The sequence below is a fragment of the Haliotis rufescens genome, unplaced genomic scaffold (genome assembly GCF_023055435.1).
Source record: "Haliotis rufescens isolate VD_foot unplaced genomic scaffold, xgHalRufe1.0.p SCAF_1, whole genome shotgun sequence".
In the NCBI taxonomy this organism is placed as follows: Eukaryota; Metazoa; Mollusca; class Gastropoda; order Lepetellida; family Haliotidae; genus Haliotis; species Haliotis rufescens.
The window spans coordinates 11,414,197-11,439,746 of NW_025963779.1; the positions used below are offsets into that span (position 1 = coordinate 11,414,197).

General features: G+C 41.5%; 1 protein-coding gene across 1 annotated transcript in view; it reads right to left on the bottom strand.

The window, feature by feature from the left end:
- Positions 1–25,550, bottom strand: part of LOC124147700 (adenylate cyclase type 3-like) — a 69,802-nt gene that overhangs the window by 40,991 nt on the left and 3,261 nt on the right. Inside the window, exons 2-4 of the mRNA XM_046518443.2 lie at positions 23,103–24,111; positions 18,574–18,723; positions 15,234–15,352 (exon numbers count right to left, since the gene is read on the bottom strand). Coding sequence (XP_046374399.2) covers positions 15,234–15,352; positions 18,574–18,723; positions 23,103–23,747 — 914 coding nt within the window. The 5' untranslated portion in view covers positions 23,748–24,111. The remainder of the gene's footprint in view (positions 1–15,233; positions 15,353–18,573; positions 18,724–23,102; positions 24,112–25,550) is intronic.

A 25,550-nucleotide genomic window follows, 5' to 3' on the forward strand; every position in this document is an offset into this window, starting at 1 on the left:
AGACCATATTCGATTACTTCGACAATACATTGACATGACGTAACGGTGTTACGGGCAGTATCGCCCCCTGTAAAACAATGGAAACAAAGGGCGTAAAGTAGCCACTTAGCAATTTGGCCAGCAGTGAAAATAAATTGACGGGTATCAATGAATCTGCGGGTAAGACGACCTGCAATAGAATACAGTCGAATCTATAACATCGTACTTCGTTTTTTATGCTGCCAAAGCTGTTGAAATGTCACGCCGCTCACGATCAGCTGTTGACAAAGTGATTAATATGTGTGACACGTCCTCTGGGATATTGAACATGTATTGATTTATTTACAAATAAAAACACCTTGTTAACGAGTACTGCGCATTTATTTTGTACTTGGTTTGGAGCTCGGGGCATGAAATGGTTTACATCCCAGCTAATTGGCGTTTTCTAACCAAAGAACGCTGACAATTTGGGACTGAAGAATTGTTACAATGTGCTCCCATTCTTGCAGATCTTTATTCTTATTATTTTTTTTCATGCATATGACCGCCTCCGTGGTCTAGTGGTAGAGCGTCCTCCCGGAGAGCGGAAGGTCCGGGGTTCGATCCCCGACCGCGTCATACCAAAAGACGTTAAAAGATGGTACTTGTTGTTACCCTGTCTGGCGCTCGGCATTAAGGGGCTAAAACAAGGACTGGTCGGCTCGGAGTCAGTATAATGTGTCTGAGTGGGGTATTCATGTTAAACAGCGGCATGGTATCTCAGTGTATAATAAATCACTATAAATTGGCATCAGTCCGGACTAGTACAAGCAGCCACACAAACACACACACGTACATGCACGTCGCTATATAAGTGCAATAATCTTGGACGCGACGTTAAACACCATTTCACCTCACTGTGTCATGTGACACTGCCTAGTTACAGTCTACATCTAAACTGTGTCATGTGACACTGCCTAGTTACAGTCTACACCTAAACTGTGTCATGTGACCCTGTCTAGTTACAGTCTGCATCTCAACTGTGTCATGTGACACTGCCTAGTTACAGTCTACATCTAAACTGGTTCATGTGACCCTGTCTAGTTACAGTCTGCATCTAAACTGTGTCATGTGACACTGCTTAGTTACAGTCTACATGTATACTGTGTCATGTGACCCTGTCTTGATACAGTCTACATCTAAACTGTGTCATGTGACACTGCCTATTTTCAGTCTACACCTAAACTGTGTCATGTGACCCTGTCTAGTTACAGTCTGCATCTAAACTGTGTCATGCGACACTGCCAAGTTACAGCCTACATCTAAACTGTGTCATGTGACACTGCTTAGTTACAGTCTACATCTAAACTGAGTGATGTGATGCTGCCTAGTTACAGTCTACATCTAAACTATGTGATGTGATGCTGCCTAGTTACAGTCTACATCTAAACTGTGTCATGTGACACTGCCTAGCTACAGTCTACATCTAAACTGTGTCATGTGACACTGCTTAGTTACAGTCTACATCTAACCTTAGTGATGTGATGCTGCCTAGTAACAGTCTACATCTAAACTGTGTCATGTGACACTGCGTAACTACAGTCTACATCTAAACTGTGTCATGTGACACTGACTAGTTACAGTCTACATCTAAACTGTGTCATGTGACACTGCCTAGTTACAGTCTGAATCTAAACTGTGTCATGTGACGCTGCCTAGTTTCAGTCTAATCTAAACCGTGTCACGTGACATTGCCTAGTTACAGTCTACATCTAAACTGTGTCATGTGACACTGCCTAACTACAGTCTACATCTAAACTGTGTCATGTGACACTGCCTAGTTACAGTCTGCATCTAAACTGTGTCATGTGACGCTGCCTAGTTACAGTCTACATCTAAACTGTGTCATGTGACACTGTCTAGTCACAGTCTCCATCTAAACTGTGTCATGTGACACTGCGTAGTTACAGTCTACATCTAAACTGTGTCATGTGACACTGTCTAGTCACAGTCTCCATCTAAACTGTGTCATGTGACACTGCCTACTTACAGTCTACATCTAAACTGTGTCATGTGACACTGCCAAGTTACAGCCTACATCTAAACTGTGTCATGTGACACTGCGTAGTTACAGTCTACACCTAAACTGTGTCATGTGACACTGCCTAGTTACAGTCTACATCTAAACTGTGTCATGTGACACTGTCTAGTTACAGTCTCCATCTAAACTGTGTCATGTGACACTGCCTACTTACAGTCTACATCTAAACTGTGTCATGTGACACTGCCAAGTTACAGCCTACATCTAAACTGTGTCATGTGACACTGCGTAGTTACAGTCTACACCTAAACTGTGTCATGTGACACTGCCTAGTTACAGTCTACATCTAAACTGTGTCATGTGACGCTGCCTAGTTACAGCCTACACCTAAACTGTGTCATGTGACACTGCCTAGTTACAGTCTACATCTAAACTGTGTCATGTGACATTGCCTAGTTACAGTCTACATCCAAACTGTGTCATGTGACACTGCCTAACTACAGTCTACATCTAAACTGTGTCATGTGACACTGACTAGTTACAGTCTACATCTAAACTGTGTCATGTGACACTGTCTAGTTACAGTCTAATCTAAACCGTGTCACGTGACATTGCTTAGTTACAGTCTACATCTAAACTGTGCCATGTGACACTGTCTAGTTACAGTCTAATCTAAACCGTGTCACGTGACATTGCCTAGTTATAGTCTACACCTAAACTGTGTCATGTGACAATGCCTAGTTACAGTCTAATCTAAACCGTGTCACGTGACATTGCCTAGTTACAGTCTACATCTAAACTGTGTCATGTGACACTGCCTGGTTACAGTCTACATCTAAACTGTGTCACGTGACACTGCCTACTTACAGTCTACACCTAAACTGTGTCATGTGACACTGCCTAGTTACAGTCTACATCTAAACTGTGTCATTTGACGCTGCCTAGTTACAGTCTGCATCTAAGTTGTGTAATATAGCACTGTTAACACAATCACGCCCTGTCGCCGAGGGTAAAGTAAGCAGGAGCTCTCATCAGAGTCACCAGCTGTTACTGAGTGATCAGTCGACTTGATGTAGTGCTAAATAAATTCACTGCATCTGTATTGGAAGCTTTGTTAACAAGAAGTCGGCTAGATCAAGCGGGATACCTGCGGAGTGCTCAGTTACCTGGTACATGCACGTCCTTATTGATTCACCTGTCCGGTAGTTAATTACAGGTGAGTTCAGACCGCCATTACCTGGGTGCCTAATTAAGTCGATGTTTGTACATCCCCCGCTGCCAATGTTCATGTTACTCAAAGGGTGCTGTTTGCGTTTGCATGAGTGTAATATAACACTCAATATCCTCAGATTGAATCGCATCCACAGCAACATATGTCCATATTTCCGGACTATTGGATCTACCAGTTGTTATTGGGTGACCTGTGTATATATATATATATATATAGAGAGAGAGAGAGAGAGAGAGAGATGATGATTTGATCACAAAATGTGTGTGTGTGTGTGTGTGTGTGTATGTGTGTGTGTGTGTGAAGAAAACAATATCAAATTGTCATTTACGGATATCTAGACACTGACCCCCCCCCCCTATATATACCCGAGTTTCATAATTTACTCAATCTTAGTTCTTATCCTATTGTTATGCGCTTGACCAGCCAAAGACTATCATCTTATTGATAAACTTGAAATTAATACGATTGGAAAAAACAATAGGTACATAGGTACTATAATTCATTATTGGAATCATTTATTTTTGTATCGGTTCCCGGCAGTGTACATGATTGTATATTATTGTTCGTCGTGTGTGGAGGAGGTGACCCATCTTCCCGAGGCAAGGGCATTAACTGACTGTAAAAGTCCAGTTTCCCGTCATGTCATCGTATTCCAATTGCCTGGATCGACGCTCATGATGTGAATCACTGGCTTGTCTGGTTCAGACTCGATTATTTACAGACCGCTGTCATATAGCTGGAATATTGCTGAGTGTGGTGTTAAACAACAAACAAACAAAGAAATACAGCCGCCTCCATGGCAGGAGAATAGTGTCGTTGTATCGTGTATTTCTAGATACAGAACGAACGGCATGTTTTACTGTCGACCAAGAATACATCCAAATATATTTATCCCCTACACAAAACTCGAACCAGTCTGAAAAAAAATTGCAAAACCGTTTGAACATTATTTTTGTAATTTCAAGACAAGTGGGACTGGTGAGTTTGTAACAGGGTCGGTTTGAAAGAAATTTCACCTCGATATAATTAGGATCAGCGTGTCACATGAATGCCTCAAACACATCTACGTCAAGCGACCAACTTGAATAAACGAAAATACGATTCTTGGACCTACCACTCCTTGGTCAACAATGCCACGCCTAACTCAAATTCAGAGAAACCAGGCTGTCGGACGTTTAGAAGCTGGAGAGTCTGTCCAAGATGTTGCCCGTCATTTAAACGTTAACACAACCACAATTTACCGTCTCCTGCATCGATACAATGCTACACAGACCACAGATGACCTTCCTCGGAGCGGTCGTCCTAGGGTTAACACCAGCGACATCCGTTCCTAACTGCAAGTGAAAGTTCTCGACCATAGGAACACATAATCGACACATTAGCCGGAACACTGTGATCCGACGTCTCCGTTCCAACAACCTCAGATGGTGCCGACCAGCACGTCGTCCTGTTCTTCGCGGGGGCACAGGGTCATCACAACTGGCGTCATCGTGAGTGGAGGCGTGTCATCTTCTCTGATGAAAGTCGCTTTTGTGTCTCCCATGCAGACGGAAGCGTCAGAATTTGGCGGCGTCGAGGTTATCGTTTCGCTGACAGAAACGTTGTGTCATGATATGGGCAGGGATTGGACTTAATGCGAGACTTGGACCCATGTGCTTTCTGAATGTTGGTTAAGGTCGGGGACAGGGCGTCACTGCTCAGCGGTATATCGACCAAGTGATCAGACCCCACGTTGTTCCATTTTTTGCACAACATCAACAACACATTTTCCAGCAGGACAACGCTCGTCCCCATGTTACCAGAGCTACCATGGCCTTTCTGCAACAACACAACATCCGTGTTCTACCGTGGCCAGCCCTCAGCCCTGATCTGAACACAATCGAACACTTGTGGGATGAGGTTCAAAGGCGTCTGCACAATGTGCGCCCAGTTCCTACAACTGCCGATGAAATACGCACAGCTGCTCTGGATGTGTGCAGGAGTCTCCCAAGGGCCTTCACAAATCGTCTGATCCACTAAATCTACAGGAGATGCGTGGCAGTGATCAATGCTAATGGTGGTCACACCAGCTATTGACTGACATTTTGGGTATTGACCCGAAACTGTGTAAGCCCTTAACATTTGTAAAATACAATTATGTCATCTGCCCTTTAATCCATTAAACTGTCTTCAGTAATTTTTTTGTTAATCTTGCCCTATTAGTATTTCTTGTCTTTACTGTTGAAAATAAATAACATGTATACTGCATACTCGACTTGCGGTTTTTTTTGCGTGTGAGTATATATCCCACATGACCAACAATTATTTATTCTTCTGGTACTGGATTTTATGATTATTATATCATTATTTTCGTTAAGATTCTCTTATTAGAAACTATGCCCAGTTGGTAGTTTACTACTAATTCAAAAATGTGTTTATTAATGTTCCTTCAGCCCTGGACCCAGAAACATTTGCTAAGAGAAATCAATTTCCAACATATATTTGTTTCACAAGCAAGTTTTATTTTATTCACAGACTACACTATCTACATTGCGATCAGTGATTATGTGTTTCTATCGTCAGCGTGCCTAGTTGCGTAAGTCGTCGTTATTCGTTGTGTAGCGTTACGTCCCTTAGGTAAGCCAGAATACAATGATACTGGGTTCGAATGCGGTTCAAAGCAGGGTTAACCCGAATTACACACTCACTACTTCCCATACGGAATTCGTTCACAAAGAAGATAAATGGGCGTTCATTGTCCGTAAGATGTGTCCTCCATTTCCTTGTGTGTGTGTGTGTGTGTGTGTGTGTGTGTGTGTGTGTGTGTGTGTGTGTGTGTGTGAAGAAAACAATATCAAATTGTCAATTACGGACCTTGACCTCTGCCTCACCCCACGTGCATGTCTTCCCATGGGGAATATTTACGCCTACACTACCTAACAATATATACCCGAGTTTCATAATTTACTCAATCTTAGTTCTTATCCTATTATTATGCGCTTGACCAGCCAAAGACTATCATCTCATTGATTAACTCGAAATTAATTCGATTGGAAAAAACAATAGGTACATAGGTACTATTATTCATTATTGGAATCATTTATTTTTGTATCGGTTCCCGGCAGTGTACATGATTGTATATTATTGTTCGTCGTGTGTGGAGGAGGTGACCCATCTTCCCGAGGCAAGTAAAGTAAAGTTTGGTTTTCAATATTGTAGTACATGTATGGAATCAAGTTACAAAAACGCAACTGCTACAGAAAAGCATGCATTCCCTGCAAAATTTGACTTTTATGCAAGCCCCATGCATTTCACTACCCAAGTATGGGTATAAAAACATGTGCGTTAACGGGATTCCATATGCATTGTTTAGCATCTCTCAGAAAAATAACAAAATTACGCAATTATTCAACATTACGAAATGCCACGCCTGTCCGAAAATGAGCGTCTGCGAGCCATTGGTATGCTTGAAGCAGGATCAAGTCAACGTGATGTTGCAAGATAATTTGACGTCCACAGAAACACCATTTGGTGTTTATGGCAATGTTGGCAACAGACGAATGCTGTCAGAGACCATTCTCGGAGTGGCAGGCCACGCGTAACAAATAATCGACAAGACAACTGGATTCGAACAACACACCTACGAAATCGATTCCAGCCAGCAAAAGTGACTGCAAGAAGTATCCCTGGCCTTCGACGAAATCTTCACAAACCGTACGTCGTCGCCTCAGATGTGTAGGGATTGTCGCCTGAAGACCCGCCAGACGTCCCATTTTGACAGGAAACCACCGTCAAGCACGTCTACAGTGGTGCAGACAGGGTCTACGCTGGACGGCCATGCAGTGGTGACAAGTTCTATTCACTGACGAGTCTCGTTTTCACCTCAGCCACAGCGATGGACGGATACGAGTGTACTGACGTCGAGGTGAACGTTACGTCAATCATTGTGTCATGGAAGAAGAACGATTCGGGGGCGGCAGCGTTATGGTATGGGGTGGAATTACAGCAAGACAGATGACCCGCTTGAAATTGGTAGAGGGAAATCTCAATGGACAGCGCTACCGCGACGAGATCAACGGCCCTGTTGTTCTACCGTTTTTGCGTCGTCATGGACCAGGCATTACCTTTCAACGTGACAACGCCCGGCCTCATATTGCTCGACTTGTTCAGGATTTCAACATAACAACGTGAATGTCATCCCCTGGCCGGCTCGCTCCCCTGATCTCTCACCAATCGTCAACCACGTGTTCCACAGACACTCCAGGAACTTCGAAACATGCTCCAGCAGATATGGACAGATATCCCACAGGACTTTGTGCGACGCCTGGTCTATTCCTTGAAACGAAGATGTGTTGCTTGCATCGCAACCAGAGGTGGACACACACGCTATTAATTTGTAAATTGACATTTTGGTATGTTCATGGTTTTTTTTTTATGAAATCACGCATTTTCTGAAGTCAGTATGGCAAATTAAACCATTTGAACACTTACAGGAGTCGTTCATCTGTTGCAAACCAAAATTGTTTCAGATTTGGTAAAAAACATAACTTTGCATTAAATCTTATTCAATGTCACAGGAACTTTTGTTGTTCAGTATATTTCTAATATAGCAGCTGTGGTAATTTGTAGTAATAGTGCAATTCGGGGATGACATTTAAAGTACCTTTGAAGGTCCTTAGAAGCAGTTCTACAAGTAAATGCATGTTTCAAGAGCCAGATTGTCTTAATTGTGTCCAACCAAGGATAAAACGATTTATGCACTTCTCTGAGAATCCGCCAGGACCCACTTATTTCACATAGATTTATCATTAGCCGGGCTTCAAGGCATCTGATTGATTCAATAGTGGTGACAACGCAATATTCTGGGGAGGAGGCGGGATGCGGGAGGAGGATCGAGTTGGGGCTTGGATTATCTTTTGAGACAGAATATATACTGAACAAAATAAGTCAGGGATAATGAATATTTGGGGGGAACATTTTCTGCAGTGAAGACTGAGCACAAAATTTCATGAAAATATCCCCAAAATTTTCATGATCCCTCACCTTTTTTGTGCAGTATATTTTCAGTCAGGGCTGTTGTTGTTGTTGTTGTTGTTGTTTTTCCTACAGGAGGAGCCAAACAATATATTATTCGATCCACAACACACTATTGTTCAGTGACTTACAACATCTGACATGTCCTGTCAACGATTTCATTATTGTGAATCCTGACGTCACAATATGTTTTCAAACATTTTCGGGCACAGAATAGGCCGACCACGTTTAGTATGTCGACTTATATTGTGGCGCGATTATACTGATGCCAGTGAAGTCAATATAGTTTGCTTGCTTGTACAACCTGGAAAGTTCTATTTATTATAGCTGTATCCTCGTACAAAACAACTGTGTAATACTTTGCTCGTCAGAAATAAACTGCTGGGCAAAAAAAAATATTTAAAAGATAAAAAAATGTTAGAACAAAAAAAAGGACAAACGTTATGAAAACGTTACTAGGCTGAAAACAGTCGCCGAAGCACTTCAAACTTGGGTCCGAAATGCAACTTAGATGCCCGTATCAACACATCACCCTCGTTTAACCACTCCTTCTTTGTTTCATTTTTAGGAAATACCAACTATGAGTGTATACATTCTTTAGATAGGTGAGCGCGGGCAGAAAAAAAAATCACAATATATAGCCAGACAGGAATAATTTTTACTAAAAAATTAAAAAACAAAAGGTCAACTTTTTACTCTTACGTATCAAACTTCATACGCGGATCGTGCCGCCTCCGTGGTCTTGTGGTAGAGCGTCCGCCCGGAGAGCGGAAAGTCCGGGGTTCGATCCCCGACCGTGTCATACCAAAAGACGTTAAAAGATGGTACTTGTTGTTACCCTGTCTGGCGCTCGACATTAAGTGGCTAAAACAAGGACTGGTCGGCTCGGAGTCAGTATACTGTGTCTGAGTGGGGTATTCATGTTAAACTGCGGCATGGTATCTCAGTGTGCTAGCACTATAAATCGGCATCAATCCGGACTAGTACAAGCAGCCACACAAACACGCACATGCACGTCGCTATAAAAGTGCAATCATCTTGGACGCGACGTTAAACCCAGTTTCACCTCACCTCACCTCTTTAGATAGGTGAGCGCAGGCAGAAAACAAAGATCACAATATATAGCGAGACAGGAATAATGTATACTAAAAATTTAAAAAACAAAAGGTCAACTTTTTACTCTTACGTATCAAACTTCATACGCGGATCAATATCACTAATGCACATGTTTCACCAATAATACTATCCTGAGGTGCTCATGCTGTTAATGAATAGGGGCGTCGGAGTGGCCTCGTGGTTAAGGTGTTAGCTAGTCACTCCGAATTCACAGGTTCGAGTCCCCACATGGGCGCAATACCCATGTCTTGTGTCCCACTGCTGGGATATGGGTGGAATGTTGCTACAAGCGTCACGAAACAATAGGTTATACTCAATCAGACAATAACACACCATGTACAGATGGTAAGCTTGCCTCTCCAGACACCCTTTAAAATAAAAATAGTTAAATGACAAAGGGATGTCTGTATAACATTCCTATCAGTGTAGTACAAGAATTCACCTGAATGACAGTCCGCCATGTGGGAGCTTGGACAGCCAGTGGAAGGCGTTTTGTGTACATCTTCCCGAGGCAAAGGAGTTAACTGACTATAAAAGTCCAGTTTCCACCCTTGCCGAACTAGGCTGGTATTATGGAGTTACGTTTTGTCTGGGCTAACGAGTCTATGCATAGTCCAATCAAAATCGCGCACCGAAATCGACATCCGGTTCGTAAACTGTCGTGCAGATTTCGATCGATTGCAGGATTTGCAAAGCATGTGCACCGCCAACTCGTTGTCAGCAGATATTTTCCAAATCCGTTCATGTTTTTAATCAAGGTGCTCACATTATTTGATGCATTTCGCGATGTAAGACCCGTTTTATCACAATATAGATCTTGATTATCGATCAGATCGTCCTGACTGGGCGCCACCTTTTTGTGTGAAGCAAAGTGATACGAGAGGTGGAATCTGATTGGTCCATAGGAGAGGTTTAGAAGGGACATAATTGGTAATAGACACTGGGGGCGCAACGGTCGAGCCCAGTAATTCAAGCCTAGTTCGGCAAGGGTGGAAACTGGACTTTTAAAGTCAGTTAACTCTCTTGCCTCGGGAAGATGTTTTGTGTACGATTAGGAGTGGCCTCCAAGTACCGAATGCAATTATAACAACGAAAGAAATCTGAAATCACATTAGTTTATTAGCCTGCCTAAAAGTCCGGTTACATGTAACTGAATCAGCGAAGGCAAGGGTAAGGTAGCAGTAATTAGGTTGTGTCTGCAGCTTTTTGTGTTAGTGATTAAATATGTTATTATTGTTATTAACCCTCTCTTGTTAATCTCGTTTGCTTCGTTATTATGTTGTTATCTTTCTACATCGGCCACGTCATTATATTGTTGTCTTTGTAAATTAATCCTATTTTATTTTACTTTATCGTTATATATATGCACTCACTCACTCACTCACTCACTCACTCACTCATCTGATGAAGGAGCAAGAAGTAGCCCTGAAACGTGACAAAGAATAAAAGAAGTCGCTTTCTATAAAAAGTGTCATGTATTCATATTATTGTTGACGTATATATTTATAAAAAAAATGACTTCAATATATTTTGCGTTTATGGAGCAGTGTGCTCACCTGTTTTGACGTTAATACCTCCTCAATCACAATACATACTGAAGTCAATTCTGAAGTGAAAATGGTAAATGTTCTGAACACCTTAGCTTCAGAAATTACACTTCAACTTGGCGATATCGCGTTGCCAGCAAGGCTTGCGGGTGTGGTTGACATGCTTACCACGTGGCCTTGATTAAACCCTTTTGATAATCATGAAGTTTGGGACTGGAAGGCAACACTGCATTGGCAGTATTACGGTTTCACTTTAGCTTACTCACCATGGCAACGGGGTGCAATAGATAACGTAGACAGCAACACGCCACCACAATGCCCTAGGTAAATGTTTCGGCGTGTATTCTACACAAGAAAGTCTTGATATATGTGTATTGACACACTGTTTGTAACCTCATTTCGTCCATTATATATCCATCGACCACGCCGTTAGCATTGCTTGTTTAATAAGACTGTATGTCACGTCGATAGTAAAAGTCATTCATTTCATCAAATGAACCCGTTCATCATTATATATGAATGATTGCCTAGAGAATAATCCACGACATGCGTAACGGGCAACTATGGATTGTCTGTACCCAGGGAATTCATTTTGTCGTTTCGAGATTTGGCGATGACGTCATCTTCAATTATATACAATGCGTTCATATGACGTCACGTTTCTATGGGCCTCTTCGCAAACAATGAAAATAATCCAACACTTTGAAAATGCTGTAAATAATTTCCCCCATACCCGTGCCCTTCTGGTTAATATATGACATTCTCTATCCAGATAGATGCACAACATGTCACACGCGTAATAGGGCTAATAGTCCATGAGCCAAAAAGGACAAATAACATGTGGGATGTCCATCATGTGATTTCATGTACAGTAAACCACGGTTATAACGAACTCAAAGGGACTACTAATTTTAGTTCGTTATAACCGTAGTTCGTTATAAGCATATATACAGAATAACTACAGCAAATAGTCGGGACCAAAAAGTAAGTTCGTTATATCCGTCAGTTCGTTATAAGCTTGTTCGTTTTAACCGTAGTCTACTGTAGTTTGGACATCAGGCTATCTGAAAACCACAATGGAAATTGGTCCCTCCATTTGGTAGTCAAACATAAAAATCAGGGGTCTGGCTCATGGACTATACGTGCTGCACGTGCATTCCATAAATGGAGTTTAAACTGTCCCCCATCCTCTAATACAGACCACCTCCGCGGTGTAGTGGATAGAGCGTCTGCCCGGAGAGCGGAAGGTCGGGGACTCGATCCCCGCCGCCTCATACCAAAAGACGTTTAAAGATAGGACTCGTTGAACTTTGACCGACCAATTGAATGACCAATCAGAAGGCAGCTTTCTCGTGCTTTACGGCACTTATTTCAAATTGGCGACTACGCTTCGAAACGTATTTTGACAAATTCTCGATTACAAATTTGAAACCTGAACAAAAAGACATTCTGGAATGGCTAATAGTGGTCTAGATTGTAAGGATTCAGTCGTTAAACCCGTAACTATCGTTCGGAATACCCCATGTTAATGTTTTGGAGGTTGCATGATGAAAAATCACATTCCGACTGTCACATTCATAATCTGGTAAGCGATGCTCTGATTGGTCGGATGAAAGGTCGTTCTGACGAGACCCCTAATGGGATGTCTTCAGATCTTTGTTTAGCGGTAGCGAGAACTAAGGTCTGATTTTAATGAGATTGAACAGGATTGAAATTCTATCCGAAATAACAAATGATTATTTTTCTATTATGGTGCATATCATCTAGTCCAGTGAGATAGAATAATTAATAACTAAGAACACTGGCCAGGCTTGGCCATATTCATTTCGCCAGTACTGCCATACCCACATACAAGCACCCATTGGCATATAGACTCCAAAGCCCATAAAATATTAAGTTTGATTTTTACTGGTTGGAAGAGAATTAGTAAATACGGGCTATAAACAAGAAAAATCCATCATAAAAATGCCCTAACTCCAACCACCTTTGTTGTTTTGTATAAACACCACACCTGCATGAGTAGAAGAATATGTTTGTTTAATACCAATCACGTCGCCCGTGTGATCATTGGTTTAATAATACACTAATGTATTTACTCTATCGATGGACAGAACCATACTCTCCAATACTCTAGCATTGACTTACCAGCATTGTCCTGACGCTAAATCACTTTGTGGAACGCGGCCCTGGATCGTGTAATACACGCTGAATAAATGATTGATCTTTAGCGAGATTAGTGTGGTCGTGGAATGGGGACTTTTAAACGATCGCTCACATTTCCTTAGGGACTGACCAGTTGCTATTCTGGGGTGGGGGTGGGGGTGGGGGTGGGGGTGGGGATGGATTTTGTATATAGATGAAATTATCTAATTATTTGTAATTACCTAATTACCCCGGGCAAAACATCCGTAGGAATTCAAATTGCACGATCACTCTCTGGCAGTGTACACTGTGAGCTAACTCGTGAAGATCTGGGGTAGAATTGATCTTCAACAACCCATGCTTGTTGTAAGAGGCGAATAACGGGATCGGGTGCTCAGTTTCGCTGACTTGATTGATGCATGTCATCGTATCCCAATTGCGTATACGCATGATGTCAATCCCTGGATTGAGTGGTTCAGACTGGATTATTTACAAATCGCCGCCGTATAGCTGGGATATTGCTGAATGAGGCGTTAAACAACAAACAAACAAACAAACATCAGCTGCATATGAATTACACATGGACCATGTTCTATTCTTATAACATGTCTGAATATTAACGATAATTTGCTTCCCATATTCTATCTGTCCCCTCTGGTTAAATCTATGAGTTTGTTCAAGGGACAAACGAGGTGTTTGAACGACCTGAACCTAGACTGTCGCTTTGCTCTGGCCAAGCCCCCCTCCAGCGACAAACACATTTCCATAAAAACTACAGTAAACTACGGTTATAACGAACACGCTTATAACGAACTAACGGATATAACGAACTAACTCTTTAGTCCCGACTATATGCTGTAGTTATGCTGTATATATGCTTATAACGAATTACGGTTATAACGAACTAAAATTAGTAGTCCCTTTGAGTTCGTTATAACCCTAGTTTACTGTATATATTTGTGGTCAAATCTATGTTTAAACGATTAACATGCGAATCGTTCTAAATGCGATGGAGGGTGTTTTGGAAAACCAGCATGTATGGTATTCAATATGACATAATAAATAATAGCGACAAAAGCATTTCAGTAATCAAAGCATCTCTACTGAAAGTAAAGAACAATATAGATTCCGACTATAACATAAGCATGTGTTATGAAATAGTGAGCGTATCCTGCCCCACAGGAGGCCCCGTCACAAACACATGCAAAGGCAAATACATGCAAACACATGGTAAAGTCAAAACAGGGACTTATATGGGACAATCGATTTGTCACTGATGCGTCAAATGTTTAACATAAAACTTTCTGAAAGCTTTACCCTGGCCTTGAATGTTGTAACCCTGATCAAACAACGTCTGAGCAGGAGGTGTGTAATGCTCTTTGAAATCTTTGTAGAAAGAGCATGCTTTATTGTACCCGAAAAGTTGTAAAATGTAGACACCAAAGGCGTGAGAGTTGACTATTGGGAAGTTGAACTCATGTCTCTTGTCCTACAGTCGTCTTGATATTTTTTGTCAGTCTGAATGTTTAAGCCTAGATCTAAATACGAAACAGATGAGGCGGTGTCCCTGGCCTCCCTCTCTTCCAGCTCAGGTGGGTATATCAGTTGAAGCATCCTTGTTTAATTCTTATAAATCACAACCATCATGCTGACGCTCTTCGACGTCTTCGGAGAAAGCATGCTCGATTGTAGGTCGTCAAATCATGTCGACACCAGAGGGTGGAGTAGCTGGAATCCTGTTCCACACAAATGTTTATTGGAAAAGAATAATCTGTCGTCAGGTTTTACCAAAATCGCTCACGATAATGTGTTCTGTGTGTTTTTTGTGTGCTTTGCTAATGGTTTGTGTATGTTGTGCTTATGTTTTGTGTATGTTTTGTTATATTTGTTTATTTTTTGTTTATGTTTTGTGTATGTTTTGTGTATGTTTTGTTTATATTTTGTGTATGTTTGGCTAATGGTTTGTGTATATTTTGCTAATGTTTTGTGTATGTTTTGTTATGTTTTATGTAGGTTTTGCTAATGGTTTGTGTATATTTTGCTAATGTTTTGTGTATGTTTTGTGTAGGTTTTGAAGCACTGGGTGTGAACACAACAAAGGACAATGCCCCCTGACGTAAAGTTGCAAGTAGTGTTCTCACAAGCCCCCCCCCCCCCCCGCTACTTTGTTCATGTTCACACTTACCTTACATTTTCATATCTCGTCAGGAATATTTTTCTGAACTGACCGTCTCCACCCTCGCCCCAGTCTCGCAACATCTCGTCAGCAACGTGCTTTGGTAAAACTGACAGTAAAAGGCGTTCCTGAAAAATGATCTAATATATAACAACCAGTGTGTGATAATTGCTAAACGCATCAATATTGAAAAAAACCGTAAAGGACTCAAAGAAATTAGCAACAAGTAAAGTCAGGGTTGCAACGACCCTATAGAGATGGGTAGATGGATGGAAGAAGTTGAAATAGCTATGTGGGGGAGTGAGTTGGGTTGAGTGAGTGAGTTGGGTTTAACGTCGCTTTTAACAGTATTCCAGTTATATCTCGGCGTGCCAGCTTAATGTGGGAGGAAAGCCCGAAGGGATACAGGTCTCAGACGTTTATCACTTCGGTGAAACCCACGAGCACGGGTATGGTACCGACAAACCTAGAAACATAATCGGGGCGAACCGGGATTCGATCCCACAATCATAGGTTTCTGGCGTGCCCAAGGGACGCAACTCTGCACAGCGAATCGCGACGCCTTAGACGACTGGACCACCCGTGCCTCGAGTTGGGTTGAAGGCCGCTTTGAATAGTATTCCAGTTATAAGTTTCAGACGTTTACCACTTTGGCGAATCCAACGAGCACGGGTATGGTGCTGACAAACCTAGAATCATAATCCGGGCGAACTGAAGTTTCTGGTGTACCCAAGGAACGCAACTCTGCACAGCAAATTGAGGCGTCTCAGACAACTGGTCCACTCGTCCCCCCGAAATAACTATGTAGTGTACTGTAGCGTTTACTCTGTAATTTTCCACATGCATATAAATAAACATTAAGATATTTGTATGTCTCAATACACTTCTAATTAATTCGATGCTTCATTAGTGTTAACTGGAGTACATTATTGAATATACTATTCGCATGACAACCAATATAACAGCATGAGTGATTAACCGCCCGCGCCTCTTGGACGTGACGTGCTGCATGTACACAAACAACACAAGCATCAGGTGCGCCTGTACTTCCCCTGGAAATTACTAAAGGATTTCCACTGGGTAGTATTCAGGGGGAGATTTCATTCAATACTAACACAATACAGAATCAGCAGGGATCAGGTGTCTGGAAAATGGGATGTCTTCAGATCTTTGTTTAGCGGCAGCGAGAACTTAGATCTGATGTTAATGAGATTGTGTAGATTATCCACCGGAACAGAGTCCATTTGGCGCAAAAGGCAAAGCAGAGACGAAAATTATATAAATGGATCAATGAAAAGCAGTTACGGTGAGGTGAGGTGAAATGGGGTTTAACGTCGCGTCGAAGATTATTGCACTTATATAAGCGACGTGCATGCACGTGTTTGTATGTGTGTGTGGCTGCTTGTACTAGTCCGGACTGATGCCGATTTATATAGTGCTAGCTCACTGAGATACCATGCCGCAGTTTAAGATGAATACCCCACTCAGACACAGTATACTGACTCCGAGCCGACCAGTCCTTGTTTTAGCCCCTTAATGCCGAGCGCCAGACAGGGTAGCAACATGTACCATCTTTAAACGTCTTTTGGTATGACGCGGCCGGGGATCGAACCCCGGACCTTCCGCTCTCCGGGAGGACGCTCTACCACTAGACCACGGAGGCGGTCGAAAAGCAGTAACGACAGATGTTTGCGAAAGCACACAATATTTGTTTTCGTTCGACATTGACATATTTTTTGGATGTAATCTGAGATATTTTATTCTTACTTGAAGATATCTAAACTAGAAATAAAACTCTCCTTGGTTTTGTTTGATTTACAGTAAAACCCTCGGGTTGCAAGGGTCGGGTCAGTTGAACAATCCCAACCGAAACTACGGAGTCTTGTTTTATCTTTTGTATTTGCGCACATTAAATGAGTAAGACGGCCACGTTGTCTAGTCCAATTCTTGGGTAATTACGTCGGACACAATTAGCCTAGGTGAACGCCAATTATGAGGCTGCCAAACCCCTTTTGGTTCGCGGGACTCGAGGCATTCGTCACCACTCACCCGTTTCTGTAAGAATATCGACGAATGTTATGTACGAAAACACGACAAACCAATCAGAATGCGTGTATGACTTCAAGTACTTCGGTCAAAGAATTCCGCAGGAATATATTTTGATTTTACATGTATGTCTTGCATCTAAAAATATACCAACGATACAGTTAATGTGTTCAATCATACTGTATAATACCGTAAGTCTCGATGTGTTTTCAATATCATATATATGATATATGGGGCAAATAAAAGTGAATCATTACGCAACGAGTTGACAATTCTTTCAGCTATGTCCGTTTGCGCTTAGATGGAACCCAGTCGCAAAAATGGCCACGAGAGGGGCACGAATCGCTATTCGCAAGCGTTTCCACTGGCCTGTATCAAAACAAGACTTTGATAAAAAAGGCTGGTGGACGCTCTTGTCTTTGGGAAGATGTGCTTGTCCCGGAATAACACGAGTAGGTCACAAATGGACTCGGGGTCCACCACAACGATGCTTTCTGATCACGATCAGCCATTTCCGCTGAAAATGGACCTCTGAGGTGACCCGTCGACTTCGCTAGCACATGATTGTCACGTGATGCATACATCCTGGATTGAACGCTTGTCAGACGAAAAAAACCGCAAATAAACTGGAATAGATCATGGCGATAGATCACTACATTATATTAGGCCTTACGTGACAAATGTTTGCATAAATTAAAGTTGAGTGCTCGCAATGAATACTCTAGAGCAGGTTCCCTGTGCGTTTGTTTACAGTCATCAATGTTGGAACTATATTTTCTAAAGCTTGTTGTGTACAAGTATCTTTTGAATATATTTAGGATAAACAACTACGTATGAATAAATGTAACGAAAAAAAAAAGAAAATTAAACACAGATGAACAATAAAGGCGCAGAAATGGGCTTCCGCGATTGTGTTTAGCGGAAGCCTGTTTACTACATTCCTTACATTCACAGCGGACTCATCTTTTCGGTTAGGGAAGGGGGCGAGATTGGCAGACTGCAGAACGTTGTTGTCATCTACTTTGTCCCGAAAGTGAGTGAATAACGATGCCCCGAAATCGTTTCCGGATTTTGACAATATTAAGGGTTACATGTACGAAACGTGAAGCACACATTCCCCCATAATCTGTATTTCTGAAATGGCGCCTTTTGTTATTCAAGAATTTGAAATTTTGTCTTTTTATTTTTCGTTTTCAACGCAACAAGTTGGATTTGGGGTCCAATAGGGGGAAGGGTTAGTTTTCGGAGTTTCACTTTCACAACAGTCACAGTAATTTCTAGACTTGGTTTTATGTTTGTTTACCTGTTCTTTTGATTCCTTCTCGATGGTGACCTTGACACTCAGTGAGGACTTGGTCTCGACAAATGACCTTCTTTGTTGTTTGTCCGAGAAAATGTAGGAGATGACACCCAGCACGTGCGAGCAGACGACAAGCAGGATATTGGCTCCAACCTGTCAACATTACACACGACACCCTGACATACAAACATATTTGTTGTTGTTGTTGTTGTTTACGCAGCAATATTCCAACTATATGACAGAGGTCTATAACTAATCGAGTCTGGACCAGACAATCTAGTGATTCACAGCATCAGCATCGATCTACGCAATTGGGATGCGATGACATGCATCAACGAAGTCAGCGAGCCTGACCACCCGATCCCGCTAGTCGCCTCTTGCGACAAGCATAGTCGCCTTTTACGGCATACAAGCAGATAGTGACATCGTTGCCTTCCTTACTTCCCTGCTAAGGGGTATCCATTTCGTGTGTATGGGGAGGATGGGGTGCGTGTGTGTGAGAACAATCTATGATTTTCCCAGCTGTAATCCACCAAACTATTTATTTACTGAGAACCTTTAAACAATCAATTTATTTTCACTATTAAAACACACAAAAAAGTGACTTTTGACTATTTTTAAACAGACTATAATCAATGTTTTCACTAATGCCAACAAATTTTATATTTTGGGCCTATTTCTGAACAAATTAGTCATTTAAAATATCTTCCCGCCAACCCGTCAGACATCAAATGGATGCTCCCTAATGTAGCCTTCTGTTGATCACTGAGTATTGATTGTACGACGTCACTCTTTCAAAGACGTTGCTGATCATTGTGCTGTCCTTACTGTCACATCCCTCACACGTGAACCCCAAACAATACAACCTTTGTATTATTGAAATACGAGGATTCATCATTGAACACACAGTGCCATTTAGAAAGTGGTCAAATGCAACAAATGTTAAATTTGGGAGAACTCTTTCTCAGTAAAGTACGGATTCTCGTACTTTTTGGCGTTGAGTTCATCATTCATCTCCTTCTGTTTCATCAGTATCCCCGCCATCCTGACTGGCGGGTCAGTGACTGATATTTCAAAAAGCTTTTCCTCGCTTATTTTGTACAGCTATTTTCAGCGTCGAGTATTTCAAACCAGACACAAAGCAAAGCTATTAATGCAAATGGGTTCGATGTATTTGTACTAACAAAATGAACATCTACTACCCTTGATTTTCAAAGACGTTTCCGGACGCTCACACTCATCATGTTTGGTCTCCGGACGCTGTATCTTGTTTTATATCAAGGTATTGGCTCTTTGTAATTAAGGTAGCCATGTTTTGCTAGATCGGTCATATTGTAAGGCCTTCAGTTAGCAGAAAGGTCATCTTGCTGGGGCTGCAAACTGAAACGAGTCTAGTCCTGGGTTTAAAGAGAGAATCAAATGGCAGTGCCAACACGTTTAGATCGGATAATTTAAATCACATTGCTCGCTCATTCTCAATTCTCTAGCTATTTTTCAGTCATAAGTATATGAGAGCTGCATCTAATGTGATTGAAATGTGAATGAAGATGAGTTTCATTTTCTGTTAGTTTGTCCAAATTAAAACTACTTAAAAAGTAAATATATAGACTTTTTATGTACATCCAACTCAATAAAAATATATAATCGATCATGTCAACAACTGATAATTCTACAAGTGCAAGTATCATAAAAATCGGTAATAGTTTTTTCTTACATCAGACTGTAGCTAGTGAGCTGTGCAATACGATGGCCAAAATAATGTGTGAAAACGTAAATGTAGCGCTAGTGCGCTTAATTAAAAGTACATGTTTTGAGGTCTGTACACAAACGAATCTTAAAAGCGCTAACGAGGAGGCGTGGCTTAATTAGCACGGCCGGCGGGGCCTGCAAGCTGATTGGGTATCACCACCAGCCAGGCACACGATAGACGTGGTGCGTTTCATTAGTTGTGGGGAGACCTGTGTTGAATATTAAATACCGGATAGACAATAAGTACTAATTAACCGGAACGGTATTTTTCTCACCTACAGTCACTCATCTCACAACAACATGCAACTGCAGTAGATTATTGCATAATGTATGCCAGCAGTCAGTCCAGGTATCATAAAACACTCCGCCATGTGTATAGTGTAATATAACACGTGAGCAAGTGACACGGATTCACATAGTCTATGACATGTCGCTTCATCTTTGGCGTGGGGGCACGGGTGGCCCAGTCGTCTAAGGCGCCGCGATTCGCTGTGCAGAGTTGCGTCCCTTGGGCACGCCAGAAACCTATGATTGGGGTCGAATCCCGGTTCGCCCCGATTATGTTTCTAGGTTTGTCAGCACCATACCCATGCTCGTGGGTTCACCGAAGTAGTAAACGTCTGAGACCTGCATCACTTCGGGCTTTCCTCCCACATTAAGCTGACACGCCGTGATATACTAGTAACTGGAATACTGTTAAAAGCGGCGTTAAACCAAATTCACTCACTCACTCATCTTTGGCGTGCTATTTCATGACTGCAATGGGATATTGTGATTTGGAGAAAAAATACTAAACAAACAATCTGTGTTTTGCAAACGCTTATAATCCATACGGCGAACATGGGTATCATCCTGATTATTTTCCTCACTATTGTCGGTCACAGGTTCAAACATGGAGGGGTTCACTTGTACCTCTTCCTCAGACATCACCATGACAACGCGTAAACTAGCGTCACTGACAGAGTGGGACATATTGGAAAGTTATGATCGATTTGAGCTCACGATAACGCAACAAGGAACGAAGTAAGTAGTATGCTTCATAACGTTATCTACAGATCAGCCAATATTTTAAACAAAGAATAAACTTACAACAAAACTTATGAGATAAGTACTGTAACGCGAACAATTGAAGAAATAGCACGTTCCGGGCATCGTTGTCTCACCGAATATTGACCTCAGTTTGTTATATAAATGACCTTTGTCACTTTTTCGTTGTTGAAAGAAGGAAGAATATATTTTAATCCTTTAATCCCACTCATACGAAGGAAAGTACAGTGTACAAATGGTCATGGCTAATTGTTTGTGGAAAGGCTGCTGGAGTGAGAACGGAGGGGCGATCAAGTGTGTAATTTTGGAGGTAACGTCCTCCAACAAGACCATATATGGAGCCTCCGCTGTATTTAAAAGTGCAAATAAACCTTATTTACGCGCCGCTCTCGACGTTTTGAATACGATATTTTCATTGACGATGTTACGATCTATTTAATCTGTATGAACTCGTGAGACCTGAACTTAAAAATTATCATGCCATGTTAATTAGAATATGAACTGTTAAGCATATCTGCCACCTCTCCCGAAAAAAAAAGAATTGTACTATGGACCTGTGGCCTTTCAGTGTGGAATAAAACTTATCATATTAAGTAACAGTTTTATCATCTAGATCAATGCGAAAATAGACCCGGGACGATCCGGGTTAGAATTGATCTTCAGCAACACGTGCTTGTCGAAAGAGGCGACTAACGGAGTCGGATGGGCAGGTTCGCTGATTTGGTTAATGCATGCCATCGTATCCCAATGGCGTAGATCGATATGCATGACGTCAGTCACAGGATTGTCTGGCCCAGACTCGATTATTTACAGACCGCCATCATATAGCTGGAATATTTCTGTGTGCGGCGTTAAACAACAAACAAGCAATACAATAATAAATGTATATTCTAAATCCACTGAACAGACTGTCTCAATTACACACTTGGAATGATCATAATGTCTGAGCATAGCTGAATAGCAACAGACTAGGAATCCTAGTTTTCATTTAACTGTCAAAATAAAGGCCGCTGTAAAAAAGTAATTTTATATTTGATTCTTTGTTTCTGCTTCGTAATCCCTTGATGTTGATAAAGTAAATTACCATATAGTATTACCGTATTCGACGTAATAAGCGCCCTGCTCTATTAAGCCCCCAGGGCGATATTTGCTGACATTTTCAACCTTCTGATTACCGGTACTTCCCCTTTGGAGTGAGTGAGTGAGTGAGTATAGTTTTACGCCGCTTTTAGCAATATTCCAGCAATATCACGGCGGGGGACACCAGAAATGGGCTTCACACATTGTACCCATGTCGGGAATCGAAACCGGGTCTTCGGCGTGACGAGCGAACGCTTTAACCACTAGGCTATCCGACCGCCCCTTCCCCTTTGGAACAATGGGCATCGACTATGATTTTTACTCATTGTTAATGTGTAGTTGCGGTATTACAAATGTAAGAGACATATACATTGTATATTTAAATACAGAGGACGATCGTTTACAGTGTTCAACAAACCACGGAATTTACGAATTTTCAATTCCGTTTTTTTTCCAAAATCATATTCTAATAAGCGCCCCCTATTTCTAATTTTGAGAACGCCCTGAGTGCTTATTACGCCAAATACGGTATGAGAAATGATCCTCCAATCCTTGGGGTGGAATAAAAAAACAACAGGTAAAACATTTTTTGTGATTTTAGCTTCATCTTTTCTTACCAACAACACAAAGTAAGAAAACATTAAAATGTAACGAACCTGATTTCCTAGAAGAGTGACGTTGTTACTTTTCTGGGTCCAGATGATAATGACAGCACACACGTGACCTATACTGACTAGAGATGCGAGCAATATACACAGCACGAGCTTGACCGGAAGCATTACATAGGTCAGGTACACGAGAACCACAAGCCACGTGACTCCCTCGCTCGGTAGACCGGAGTTTGAGTTCCAAGACAAGTCGAAAAATATTTGTATTGTTAATAACGTCCATATCACATATGCCACATTTGATCGCATTGCCACTGATATCCTCTGTATGTGGCATAAAACAAAAAGTAATATATTCACAAATAAAAGCAACGCAACAATCGCTATCTTGGTTATTTCGTTTTCCGAATATTTCAAAATGGCCATGACGAGAATATAAACGTCAAAGATAGCTGAGAAAACCACAAACGAATCAATCATATCCAGTTTTTGTCGTTTGTAATAAATACGATATAGCCTCTCGTCCACTTTGTCCCGGAAGTGAGTGAATAAGCGGCCAATCTGGTCATTTTGTATGACTTCCGGTTCCTTCATCGGCCCCACGCGGGCATTCATCATGTGCATGACCTTGACCGGAACGTCGACGACTATGTCCGAGACTTTTCCGTTGTCACAAACATCACCATTCGTCATGTTGAGGAAGCTGTTGACTGACCATCTGATTCATCTGGAGGTGTTAATCTTGAAAATCTTGTTTCTTTTGTTCACACGAGTTTAAATGGCGCTAATTTAAAGTACAAACTAGTGAACCCTTCGGAATGAGATATCAGGATCACAATGTTTAATGACCACCAAACCTTCAATTATTTCCTTTGAATACGCATATTCCTTATGAAATGAACACATGTATATTTCAATGTCTCTGTCACATGCTTGATGTCGCCGGACACACTGTTGATCACATTAGGTGTGTCTATTGATAACATCCATTAGCGTAACAGAATATTCAGACTCCATAGGGATCTTTGCACCTGAAACTGTTTCCTCCATACTGTATCTGAAACAACAAAAAAACATCCGATTGCAAAAAGATATTATTGATTAAACTGTATATCAATATATCGTGACCAGCAGTGAGACAAGCTTTTATCAGCGCCGACTAGCTACCTAAACGTGACAATCTCTTGGAAGTCGAAGGCCTAAAATAGATAACTGTTTTCTAACAGGCGAAGTTGTGTTTTGTACATACTGTTATCATAGATCGATAACTGTCTCATGTGGAAGTTTTTTATTTATGAAATGGTGTTGCAAATCCATATTTTAACTTGTTCCATATGGTTCCGTGGGTATTTTCAGGTGAACAATTGATTTGCCTCTGCCTGTGTTTGTGACGAGTGCCACAGGTGGGGCTTACCTTTTCGCGAAAACTTGGTATTATCACTATTTTATGATGATTCATAAACACATGCTTATGATATCGTCGGGATCGTTCAAAGGACTCTGCCTTTAGTAGAGATTTCTTAAGATAATAAAACTGTTTTTTGTAGCTTAGATTTATCATGTCATATTAAATGTCGTATATGTTTCCCCAAACATCCTCCATCACACATAAATCGTTTGAACACAAACATATTGTCGGAATCGTACAAAGGGCTCTACTTTTAGTCGAAATATCTAATGATAATAAAAATAAACAAAATTTAGCTTTTGTTTATTATGTCATATTAAATGTCATACATGCTGGTTTCCCAAAACATCCTCCATCGCATATAAATCATTTGAACACAAACATATGGTCTTGTGATCATTGAAATGTTTTTGTCGCTGCAGATGAACTAGGCCAGGGCTAGCTGACAATCTGGGCGCAGGTCACTCAAACACCTCGTTGATTGCCTGATAACCTGCAGTTGTATGTGCATTACACGAGAGCCAGTGAATGCCATGACGACACAGGGACACTGTCTCAGTTGAAAATGTAGAGTTTAGCCCCCTCTTTAAAAGTTCATCCGTGTCTTTTGTTTGTCTATCGTTTAACGCCGAACAAACTCACCAGAGTAGGTCAGATACCTCATTATACCAAAAAAAATTCTAAAGCTTGTGTTTCTTGTTTAACGCCAGACACAGCAATATTTCAGCTATATGATGTTGCTGAAACCATCAAGTCTGGACCAGATAATCCAGTAAGCATCGATCTACACAACTGGGATACGAGGACGTTTCATCAACCAAGTCAGCGAGCCTGACCACCCGATCCCGTTAGTCACCTCTTACGACAAGCACAGTCGCCTCTTACGACAAGCATTGGTTGCTGAAGACCAATTCTAGCATGGATCTTCACTGGATTCATCCCTGTCCAGTGGACTATACTTGTATACCGAGTCACAGTGTCACATTAGTGCGTGTACATATTCTAAGTATACGCCCACAAATAAACACAGGACACACTGAATACCCATCAATGATTCCGTCACATATATACATTGGCATGTGATGGAT